Source organism: Melospiza melodia, chromosome 1 (genome assembly GCF_035770615.1).
Source record: "Melospiza melodia melodia isolate bMelMel2 chromosome 1, bMelMel2.pri, whole genome shotgun sequence".
In the NCBI taxonomy this organism is placed as follows: domain Eukaryota; kingdom Metazoa; phylum Chordata; class Aves; order Passeriformes; family Passerellidae; genus Melospiza; species Melospiza melodia.
This window is the reverse complement of record NC_086194.1, coordinates 141,069,925-141,082,654: the sequence shown is the minus strand read 5'-3', so window position 1 is coordinate 141,082,654 and position 12,730 is coordinate 141,069,925. Positions and strand designations below refer to the sequence as shown.

General features: G+C 38.8%; 1 protein-coding gene across 6 annotated transcripts in view; it reads left to right on the top strand.

Moving 5' to 3' along the window:
• Positions 1–12,730, top strand: part of EYA1 (EYA transcriptional coactivator and phosphatase 1) — a 158,838-nt gene that overhangs the window by 11,236 nt on the left and 134,872 nt on the right. For all 6 annotated transcript variants that reach the window (XM_063170265.1, XM_063170256.1, XM_063170229.1 and 3 more), the window contains exon 2: positions 932–1,039. In XM_063170265.1, the coding sequence (XP_063026335.1) occupies positions 1,007–1,039 (33 nt within the window). In that variant the 5' untranslated portion in view covers positions 932–1,006. The remainder of the gene's footprint in view (positions 1–931; positions 1,040–12,730) is intronic.

Below are 12,730 nucleotides of genomic sequence, written 5' to 3'. Positions count from 1 at the left end.
TCAGACCATATCTTCAACTGTCACAGAGGAGCAAAGTGTTATTCACATTTCTGTGTATATATAACGTGTATGTGTGTGTGTGTGTCTATACACACTTTAAAAAAATCACATTTTCATTTTTATTCTTTATGGACAGCCTTTTCCCCACGTATTTTAAAAAAGCGCCAGTTTTTCTAATGAAGACTTTAGCTGGGTTTGTTTAAATTACACCAATGAATAATTCTGAATTTTAAGATGTTTACAGCATTTTATTCTAAAGGAGGGAGGAAGGAAACCATATTTTGGGTTGATATCTGCTTGGGAGGGTAAGCTTTTGGTGTTTCATCTGAGTACTTCACTGTTACTTTAAACATCAAAAAGCACCCTTTCTGAAGGTGAGAGAACACAAAGCATCCCATATTTATAATTTATGAGGCCTAAGACTGTGACCTAATGTAAACTTGAAGAGATTTAGTATAAAAATATCCTTAGCTTGAGGGCAACGTTTGAAAACTTTGTGGATTTTCTTTTTTATCCTGGCTCAGTCTACAATCATATTGCTTTGTTATTATTTCCTCTTAGCATTAAAGTACGATTGACATTGATAGATATCAGGGGAAGGCTGAGCTTCCTAAAGGGAAAAAAAAAAGGAAAAAAGAAGAGCTGTGTTGTTGGCACAGAAATAGTGGCGGTAGGAGCGTTCCTGGCTGCCTTTTATGCTTCTGCAGACAGTGAGCACAACAGGGCTCTCGCTGCCTGCTTTTGGCTTGCGTGGATTCGCAATAAACAGCTCAGCTATGTGTTTATTTTCAAGACTGATTCAGTTCTTCAAAGGCAACTGCTCCCAACTTGTGAATACTTGTTAGTTGCTGGAAAGTTGCAGAAGTGAAGATCAGCTCCTAGTTTCATGCCAACAAATTAATCCGCCGATGTGGTGCTGTCTTTTCCACAGGTGTGTGTGTGCTAGCACTGTCTGAAGCTCCCTGTAACTAATAGCCCAAATATAATTTGGAAGGAGAAATCTTCAATGGAAGACCCCGAGGGAATAAATGGGAAGTCTGTAAGTAAACAACTTGTCAGTCCTGAGAAAAAAAGTTGCGGCTTTTAAAGTGGCAATTATTTTTGTGGCAACCAAGCGAAGGAAAGTCTTAAGAGAACTACATGCACTTTAAGTGATTGGAAGAAGCAGGGAATGATGAAATTAATTGAGAGATGGAGGCTTGTGCTAAAGCTACAGAAAATTAAGTAAGGCTTTAAAAATATTTGTCTTCAATGATTCATATTACAAAATGATGGTTGTTGCTTTCTCTAAGAAATATTTGGCCTGCTGTGTTTATGTGTTAACATTTTTATCTGTTGGAGAGTTTTCTTCCCATTATTTGAAGTTATTTCTCTTAGCCTTTGTGAATATATGAAAATACTGCTTCTGAGAAAACCAAGTGCAACTCCTAGCTGCAAAATCTTAAGAACGGTGGCAAAAAAATGTAGTAGCATTGTTGTTGTTGTAAATGCCTGTTTGTAGAGTCACATTATTAAGAAATTTTGCAAACTATCAAGCACAATTAAGAATGTTTAATGCATGGTCAAATGATTAGTTGTGTGTTTTGGATTTGTTAGTTTAATTTGTGACATCATTCTTGGCACTCAGTGAAATTCAAAATACTACATATATGTTTTTTTTCTGAATTGTTTAACAGAAAGAGTGTGTATTGAGATTACCTTGTTTTTACCAGTTGTAAAATCAGTCCAAAAGCTATTTAGTAAATTTAATTAGACTTATTTCCTGCATTTTTTCCTGATGTGTTTATTTTCTACATTTGACAGTAGTCTATTCTCTCTCACTCTTCCCTTTGTATTTTATGTTTCTATATCCAGTTTTCCTGATGCTTCCATTTCATGTAGCAACAGAGTAGAAAAAACCAAGTCCCTGATGAAAAGCCTGTTGTGTTGTGTGTTTTTTGTTATGCTTCATGTGTAGTGCAATTTTTGCTGTCTGAAGCAATATGGCTTTGATTATTTTCCAATGTTCATTTGTTCCAGTCTTGTCTCTATGTGTATGTTTGGATATTTATCCATCACTGCTACCACCATGTTCACTTTCAGGGAAAGGGTGGCCATGGTTACCAACAGGCACTAAACAGGGATGGTCCTGTTTGCAGTTGCCATGCCAGAGCTTTCAGCACCACCCAAGCTCCTCGTTCTATTTGGAATCAGGCTTTCCTTCATGCATGAAAAGCCATTCCCTGATGCTGTCAGGATTTTCTGTGGCTTCCACTGCAATACTTCCCCTCTGTGTGCCTGGCATAGCCTGGGCTCCGTGTGCTGTGGAGGGTTTGGGCTGGGTGATTGTGTGCTGGGGCTGTGTGTAATGATAAATGTAAATGTTGCTTAACATAACAGGAGTGTGAAGGGAAATATTTGTTCATGGTTTGGCACCACCAGCACTCCTGTTGGGGTTATTCATTCCGTTCCTACTTTTCACCACTTGGTCCAGGGAGCCTGTAAAATGCTTCATTTGCTCAGAGTTTCCCTTCACATTACCCAAGTGGGTGGTAGTTATTGATGGTATCAGGATTATCAAAATCTAAGCCTGTAACTGCTGAATAGACTCACTGCACTGACCAGCACTCAGGCTTCTGTAAGTTAGGGCTGAGGTGCCCAAAGGTACATGGTAAAGGGCAGGGTGTGACTCTTCTGATTGCAGTGTCATTGGAGAGGTTTAAAATTGGGGTATTAAACCCTGGAGTCAGATCCTTCAATTAGATCTCACTTGAAGTCATTCATAACCGGACAGTGTGCTGCATTTGCATCAGCCACTTGACCAGCAGGGAGATTTCCTAAAAGCAGTCATCAGAAGGCAAAATAGTCTCAGTGAAAATAAAAATGACGGCATGAACATTGGTTTTTGTTTATTTTGCTCTGTGTGTGTGCATAGAAAGTAAGAGAGTGTGAGGGATAGATTAGCACTCTGTAATTAGAAACTGGAAACCTTTTTGGGATTTAAGATCTCAAACACATGTAGTGACTTTGAAAACCTGGTGATAGTCCACAGGAAAAGAATAAAACTTCCCTACACATACCAATTGAAAGGTAATTTAATTTTGCAACTGGCCAATGCAAACTATGTGGTGGAAGCAATTTCAGGTACATGTGGATAAGGGAGGAGCTTTATTCAACAACTGACAAATGAAGGTGGATAATGTAAAAAAAGTTACCAGACAACAGTAAGAGAGAGTATATGAGGAAGTACTTTGCCATTGTCTTTGGCCAAGATTTCTCTTTTGAGGAAGAGGATGGTGTTGCACTTGGGAATACAGCCTGTCAGTGTTAATGTGTACAGAGGATTCCATAATAAGCCCAGTAAATTCACTTCTGCACTTCTGTTACCCTCACACAGCTGAGAGAGTATTTTAGCCATTTCCTAATCAAGAAATGGTGCTAATTGTACTAATTGCCACCTATTTGATTTGCATTCTGTAGGAAATGAATTTCAAACTTGAGCTTGCAGACTTGAACATTATGTCTGCCCCTGCCTTTCCTTTACTAGGTGCTTGAGAAAGAAGCAACATACAAACCTGAGTCTGGCTGGACAGAGGATGTCAGTGTTTCATCCTGTCTGAAAATTTCACTGAAGTTCTGTTGCTTTCTTTCCAAGTCCAAAAAAGACTTTGAAGATTTTTTGCTAATGATATATGCACCTATCAAAGATGGTTCATTCATGTTTCATCAAGCTAGAACAAATGGTTGAATTTTTTTAATTAGTATTTTCTTCATCATCCTGAAGGGGCTTTTCTGTCTGTCAGTCATTTGCAACAGGTCCCACTGCTCAAATATACTTGAGAAATAAAAAAAACAACCTCTTGTTTTAATTATTTTTGAGATGAAAATGTCATTTTGGGTGTTATAGAAATTCTAATTGTAAGGTACCTGGGGCTGTGTAATAGTATATATTATATATATGCAAAATTATGATTGCTTGTATTTGTGGTAGGCTAAGTCTACCAGTTCCAAACTTGGCATTGACATGAATCTATTGCCCTAGAAACCCTCTAGAAGCCCTAAAAATATGACAAACAATGATAAGATTCAGCATGATAACCCAGGTGGTTAGAGGTACCCTGATTATGACTTCTTAAAAAAACTCGAAAAAGGCAGTGTAGAGGTCAGCAAGTATTTTATTTTATTTGATTTGCCTTTTTTTTTTTTTAATGTGTGGGATTTATTTATTTGCAAAACTCAGCACAAGAAAATTTTCACAAGTAAATACTGGCATGTTTTTAGCAATTACTATACCCTCTGGGGATATTTTGGAGGGCTTTTCTTCCATAGCTCTCTCTCTGGTACCGATATTAAGTTATTATATAACATAAAATAATTTTCATTCCTAACCTGTCCCGGCTCATAATTGAAAATTCTCATTGCAAAATTGCACACCAAGAAGAATTTTCAGCAAGGAGTGTTTTTGATGATGGAGTTTGCCCATCTGGAAAACAGAGCGAAGACTCTGAGGCCCTCAGCAGTCAAGGTAGATCCAAATGGTGTGTACCCAACGAGCCAAAAAAGGAGGTGCTCTTGGTCCACTCCTGCAGTCAGTCTTCTCTAATTCCCCCCAGAGCCCCCAAACCTCAGCTTTCAGTCAGCACTCTGGGCAGCCTGGCTGTGTATTTCCAACTTCTCTCTCCTCCCTGCTGCTCCCTGGACCCTTCTCCCATGCCACGTACCGGAGGGCGGCACTTTGCACCGAAAATTCACCTCCTACCTCCCTTAGTGGAAACACACAGAGCAAGTAGCTGGTTTCTGCAAGAAAGGGGGAGGGAGAAAATAAAAACCCAAACCAAAAAACATCCAGCACCTGGCTGCAGCAAAATAATGAATTTTGCAGCAAACATGCGAGATTCTGTGGAATCTTGGAAAAATGCCAGACTCCACGACCACAGAAATGCTGAGTCCATGGGGCCCAGAGAGAGATGGCTGGGGCAGTTCACATCTCTCTGTCTTTGTTTCAAGCTCCTTGCAGTCTTACTGAGGCATCAGATTACACTCTCTTCACATTTTCAAGGTTATCTTCACTACCAGAAGGGCTAGAAAGTTCATTTTGTTTCAAGGCGAGCCAGGATCCGGCGGCACAACTCTCGAGCGGTTTCAGAGGCCACGGCCACGGTGATGGCATGGCTGTGCCTGAGGGCATGGCTGGTGACCTGCACATTTGAACAGCATCATCAATGACATGCTTGTCATGCTTACTCACATTACCTGTTTGTCATATTAGGGAACAAAGTCTACGAGGAGGAAGGGTGAAAATAGAAGTATTTTACCTTTGGTTGAAAACTTAGAGCGTTGTCATGTGAAAGTCATGCATGTGCTGCCTAGTTTTTGTCAAAGACTGGCAAAGTTCTCCCCTCTGTGTTCCCCTCCTGTTCTGAAGAAATGCGTGACACGCTTCCTTTTTGGAAAGCTCTGCAAGGCAATAACCAGCAAGCACCATGCAATTGCAATCTGTAACTGAGCCTATAAAATGTAATCGCCTGCACCCTTCCCACTCCCCTTCCCCTCTCTATCTGAAATTGGTAGAATATTGGAAACATAAGCCACAAAACCCACGTATTACGCTCAGTAAGTGTCAAAAAGAATGAACAGCCGGAACTAGCTGATGTATTTAAGTTCCCCAAATTGAAGTGAGCTGCTGCTAGGTCGTCTATAGCAACTACTCAATCAGTAACTATTAATAGAATTTTTTCTTTCAAAAGGTTTTAGTGAAAATACTCCCGAAAATTGTAAGCTGTTTGTGGACAGTTTTAAAACATTATTTACTACAGGCTTTTCATTCATCTATGTTTGCAGAAACACCATGGAGAAATTCTTGTCATTTAAAATGTACCTTTCCTCATTGGTGGCAGAAATCCTAAGGTGCCGTAGGCAGCAGTGCTTGCATCTCTGACAGAAGTACTGCTACCCACAGCTTGTAGTGTTTGGCAGATTCCTCAAGGTCACAAAGACCTTGCAGGGGTTTTGTTGGGGTCCATACACAGATACCACCACTTTTCTTAGTTGCAAATCCTTGTTTCCTCAGAGGGGTGGAACTTTTGCTTTTTAACAGAGTGAGGCATTTTTAGAAGACTTGTAAAAGTGGGCATATGAGAAATACACAATCCATCTGACTTTTTCCAGCCACTGTGTGCAACTATTCAGCATGGAGTCTCTTCTTGAAAGTCTTGATGAAGTTGTAGCTTAGCCCTTAACAGTAAAAAGCAAACTGCCAGTGAAGTTTATTTTCTTTTTTACTAGGCTTTCTGGACCATTGTTCCGCTTGAGGAGCCATGTTTGTTAGTTTTGGCTCTCTGACTTCTCTTCCTTAAGGATAAACTCTCCTTAGGCAGTTGTACAACTATGCACTGAAAGACTGCATAGCAGTTTATTCACAGCCCAAGCTCCAGCCGAATTCAACTGTGTGACTTCCTGGCTTAAGCAGGGGTGCATCCGTAATGTAAATACCTACTTGATTCTGTGGAAAACCAGGAGGTTTTTTGTTTGCTCTTGTAAAAGATTCCTGCGGGAAGCTTAACTTTAAAGTTGGCATCCAGCCTTCTCTGCTGTGACTCGGATACTGATCTGATTTTGTGCTTTCATGGACATTTTTATATTTGAAAATTTTTAATTCAACATTAGCTTTGCTTACAAGCTACAGAGCAGAATAAAATCACATTACAAACATTGTAGTATTAGATTTTATCACCATTTATTTCTTCTCGTCTGCCCAGGGATTTCTACATGTTCGGTAGAACTAATTTGCAGTCAGACACTGAGGTCTTCTAGAAGGCCAGCAGGCTCCACAAACTAATTTATCCAAATAACCAATCCCTCATAGGCCAACCATAGAAGGACACCAAAATGGCCTAAGCAGGCAAAGCCCCCTTTTGAAGTCTGGAATGTTTTGACTGACTTGAAACAGGCGGCAGGAATGAAGGGATAATTTTCAGTGACCCATGGGACTTTTTTGCCATTTTCAAATATTAGGTAAAACAAAGAGAAATTGCTTGTTCTAATTTAGAAAGACTTAACAATCCGGAAGGTAACCAGACTCAGAATTGAGTACTAAGGTATAGAGCTGAAGTTTACTTAATGCATTGAAGGTTTGCATCTGGGTATATGGTATTTACACACCCACACATACACAGGCTGCTTTACTTGTACATGCACATGCCTAAACTGTTTTTTGAATTTGACTTCTATAAAAAAAACTTTAGTACAAAGTATATTTTTGCAATATTATGTGGACTACCTGGAATGCTGTTTTTAAGTACATACGGTTTTTCTTGAAATAATAATTTCAAGTTCAAAGGATGTATTTCTGTTGCTGCTTCAAAAGCTGGGGTAGTCACTCAGATGCCAAGACTTACATGCCATCCCTGTTTTATTCCACCCCCTGTCCTGGTGCCATTTGAGTAAATGTGGAAATTAATACAATTTTAAGTGTGTTTTCTAGTCTAAAGTACTCTTGCTGATACAAAGGATAAGTATTTTAATGCATACATAAACCCAAAATTTTCTATGAATACTTCTAGGGAGAAAGAGAGAATGTGAATATTTAGAAATAAAATTAAAACTTTACAGATCAGGCATTTCATGTTCAGCTACTTGAATGAGCATCTTAAAGGCAGTGTGGAGCAATCACATGGATTTCAGCAACTTTTTTAGAGACATTCTCTTGTAAATTTGGTCTCGAGTTATACCATGCATATTTATGGGATAGGTAGAGCCCTGTATTTAGCAACGCTAATGACACAGACCAACTCCAGCACTCAGCTTCATCCCCATGACATTGACTTTCAGGTGAGCTGGAGCTTCCCAGCAGAAGGAATGTTGTCTGTAAGAAGAGTCACTAAGCCAGTAGTGAAGCTGCTCTACCTGTGCTTAATGGAATTATGTTTCCTTAAAACAGTATTTTGACAAGGATTTTGGTCACCAACTCACCCTTTTCCCTCTGCCGTCTTTGGTGGTTCTTGGCATGGGGCATTGCTGTGCAGCTCACGTGTGTCCTGATAACTGTATGGATAGCAATGTCAGCAGATGGGAGGTTCAAGCTGGCACTTAAATATTTATGGTACTGGGTTGGGCTGTGGCTGTCACTGGTATTGCTCCTACATACAGAACAAACTTCTAGTTTTACTTTATTATTTTATATAGGATATTGAAATATAAGTTCCTCCCAATTTCAGATTTCTCTGAAATATTCATTCTTACTGTTGTCCTATGGTAATAGAAAATACAATAGAATGACAAAGAAATCCTGTTTAAGTTCCATTTTCAATCATGTATATACTGACCTCACATTAGTGGATTTCAGAAACATGATGTTTAAATTAATGTTATTTTGGTGTGAGTTTATATATGTGTGTCTGTGTGTGTCTGTGTGCATGGAATGTATTAGATTAAATTAAGTTACGTTCCAGCTTTTACTTGAGGAATATAATTTTGTTAGTAGTTAATAATGTTAATGCCATGATTTTCTCATATTATGTTTACATATATGGCTACAGTAAAATCAAATTATATTTGCTGGGGGTAAGATTAGTGAGTCAAGGAGCTGTTTACAACAGGAGAAATTTAAATTCAGGCTTGGTAGGAAAGAGATTCTTCTCTATTTCTGTCTGCCTTGCTGGAGCTGTACTGTCTAGACTGTCCTGGAAGTCGTAGACTCAGTGGTCTCGTGGTCTGTGCACAGCACAGCAGCAGAGTCTGGCAGGGAATAGAAAGCTTCATAGGGATTTCTCATCAATCACATAGAATTTGTCATTTCGGCATTTTTGGCATTCAAAGCCTTATATTCTGCCACCACCATTCACATGGGGTGGACTTTCCACTGTACTGACAGTGCACCTCTACAACCGTGCAGTGCAGCACATGGGAGAAAATTTCTTCCCAGCCCCTGTGGAGGTCAGCTCCTACCCCAAAGCACAGGATTTGATTATCCTGATTGTAAATTACAGAGATGTAAAGGCTGTTAGTGGTCACGAGTCAAGGAATGAAATTGCTTGAAGATTAAAAAAAATTGGTTTTATCTATTTTTTTAAATTCTATTTTAAAATAAGAAAGTAGGAGAGTAAGTAATTTCAGATGCATTTTCATACTTTCCTTAGCTTGTGGAGTAATTTTAAAATATAATCTAAGTGTAGCATTTGGGCAAAATAAATGGGGATTCAAAGAGCGAGACCTTTTAGAGCAAGCACTGCTTTGGTGCTCATAGATTCAGGAATTCACTCTTGATGAATGTGTGTTTAGTACTGTAGATATTTTTAGAAAGTAAGCATGATCTATTTTTTATTTTATTTTTATTCTTAATAATTGGGCATATTTTTCATGTTTGACCACCCTTTTAGGCCTGTAAATAATTTAAAAGATCTAAAAGTATCTCAGTATTCAGAATCAACTAGTTAAATGCTTATATGCCTGGCTTTCACCTTCAGTTATATGTAATGAAGAAAGAGTCTAAATTTAGGGTTGCCCTGTTCCACTTCTATTTTTCTGCTCTAGTTTGAACCATTAGTTTTTTGGGGGACAGGCAAGGTGTATTTAGTGGTGGGCTGATGAGTACCTCAGATCTTTGTCCTTTGCAACAATACTTTGAAAAGGGAGAAGGTGCAAGATCTATGTTATGTTTTTCCTCTGGTTTTTGCAAGGCTCTGTAAAAGCTAAGTGGCACATCAAGCAGGTTTCTATAGTGCAGACACTGCACAAATCCTCTGCTCAGTCCCTGTAAGGGCTGTATGCTGCCATTATGCTTTCTATAAACAGAAGACAAGCACACTGCCAAATCCTTGCAGCGCTGGACATCAGCTCTTTCTGTTCTTAGCTTGTTTTGTTTATTGAGGCTCAAAGACTGTCTTATTTGACACTATTGCATCCGCTTTTGATCAGCAGGAGCAAAGAGTATCATGCACTTCTTGGTAGCTTGGAATCTCCATCTTTGCAATTTCTTCTCCATCTGCAAGTTTTTAAAATAAAATAATTATCTCTGAGGAGTGTAATTCATTTGATTTTGTATTTGGTCTGATTAGTGAGGCTTAAAGACAAAAACTCCTCAGAAGCAAACACTTTCAGGGCTGGACAGAAAAGCAAGAGCCTCATATGACAGCTTGAAGAACCTCAGACTGGGACTAGCACAGGAGAGAACAAGAGGTAAGTGCCACCAGATTGGAATAGACAACTTATCCTGGTGTTCTGGGACTGGTGGCAGACACTTAATGAGAGCAGGAGGAAGAGAGCAAATCCTGCTTTTGAGAGGATGGAAGATACATCCAAAACACTGTGTTTAATGCTGTCCTTCATAAATTTGCTTTTGGATATATGTGTGCTTTGATTCTCTGCAGTGGTAAGTTCCACAATATAATGATGCGTTTTCAAAGAAAGTGGCTCTGTTGTTTTATGCTTGCTGCATAATAACTGCAGCAAAAACATGGGGTTCTTAAGTTTTCCTGACATGAGAAATAATGACTTGCCAATCTGCTCACTTCCTGCAGTCTCTTTCCTGATTTGGTAGAATTCTCTTGTTTTCATGACACAAAGGTGTCTCTTCCAAACTGAAGAGCCTTGTTTTTTCCCGAGGCTGCTGCTGAGCTTTGTGTGAGAGATTCAAGATGTGAGCACTCCGGCTGTGTGATGTTTTCTGTTTTATTATGTGTTTCCTTCCTAATAGTTTTAAACACTACTTCCACCCTTTTGACTGCCATTGGCCACTAAGGCCTTGTTTCCAGAAAATTATTGGCAACAACTACAAGATGTCTTCCTTGGGAACAGTAGGTAATTTAGAACTTATCCTTGTGAATTCTTAGTTTGAGTTGTCTTTTACTTTGCATTTATCAACACAGAATTTCACCAACTCTTGTCATGTGTAGTCACCATAAAAGCAGTTTTCTGTAGGCAGATTTACTTTGAGCTGACCTGAGTTATGTAACAAATTTGTAACCTTTCTATATCTCATCTTTTCCAGGGTATTTATGTTTAATAGACCAGGTTGTTTTGCAATTCCACTAGTAACATTGTGAAAACTGCCCACTTACTCAGTTCCATCCTTTAAATAGTAAATCATGACAGATCTTTTATTTTACCTTATGACAAAATTGTTTAAGAGCTTTTGGGTTATGAGAGCTATTCAGAAATCTAAATATACTACATTAACCAAATCATCCTTATCCAAATAATCGTTAACTCCTTACAGAAATGCTAGTAATCTTGAAGTTATGGCTTCTTTTTACAAAGCTATGCTTTCTCTTCCCCATTACATCATACTCCCATGTGCCTACCAATTATCTTGTTTATTATAGCAGTTGATTTGATCATGCTTCCATTGTTTTAGAGCTCTTGGGTGAACTCTTGAATCTGGCTGGTTTGTGTCTCTTCATTTTGTTAATCTTTCCCAAAGCTTCTGCTGATACTTTGCTGTCAGAGTCTTCTCTTCTTGGATAGTGAGCATCATGCAGAAAATTAATTTAACTGTTTCTGTAGTAGTCTTATCTTGACTGAATTTTCCTTTGTTACTACAGTTAAATGTTGGCTTTTTGCATGTTTTTAATGAAGTTTTTGTATTAATCTGAGACAATAACAAATGGTTCTTCAGGGCTGGGTTATTTTTTGGCCTATGTTTTCCTGTGTTTGCATTTGAACTGAGCCCTTTTCCAGAGGCTACTGAACATGAGCCCTTTTCCAGTTTCAAGTATTTAACTGTGGTGTGTGGCACTCAGCTTGTGTAATGTCTCTGACAGACATTTAGAACCGTTCTCACTAAAGATGATCAGTCAAAAAAGTCTTGGAAGCTAAAACTCTGTATGAACTTGTGATGAATTAAGTTAAAAAGTTTTCACAGAAAAACACCAGAAACTGGGGGCACTGGCATCAGTTGCAAATCAGGAAGATGTGATTCCAGCCCCCCCTCACTCTGTTCTCTGGTGATGGTACTTTGGGAGTCTGCCCATGACAGAGAGCTTGGGCCGGTGCGGAGAGGTGAATGAACACCTCGCCTCTGTGATCAAGTGTTCTGCCCATTTGGCTACAGGTGAGCAACTTCTTCCTGACAAACAAGAGGAATGGTGCTTTCCTGGAGGAGTAGTTTGAATTCTAGCTCTAATCAGGCAGAAGTGACATTTAAAATCTCTTTTGCATTCTTTGGCTTGTAAGATAGGGTTGTCGGAAACACCTGCCTCAGCCACCTACCTCCTTTTTCTTTTGTCATCCAATCTTTTTGTTAAAAGCTCTGTCTCCAAAACTTTCTTCTCCCCTTGCTAGTAAAGTTTCTGGGTAGTTCTGATTTATGGTCTGACTCAAAAGGGAAGACAGATAGGTTTTGGGAGAGTGGGAACATAACTTACCAGAAGAACTTGCATATGGGAGTGTATTTTACTTTCCTTTTAGAACCTGCTTCTCACTGACCAAGAAAAGATACTGCTGGGGAACATTTAATTATTTATGTAATATTAAGGTCAATTAGTAGCTTTGTGAGTTTAAAAAAATATACATGTCCTTTATATCTGGGGGAAGATCAAAGACCCATTCTGGCAGGTGGCACAGAGAGAGGAAAGGGAAAAGCAAGCTGTCACCTAAAGAAATTGCATGTTCAGTTTAGAGCAACATATGATGGAAGACTAAATTTTAGAGTTTTAAGCCCATCTGTTCTAAAAGCAAATTCTGAGAATTGAACTACCTATTTTATTTTTTTTAAATATTATATTTTTTAATGAAAAATGAATTATTCAATACT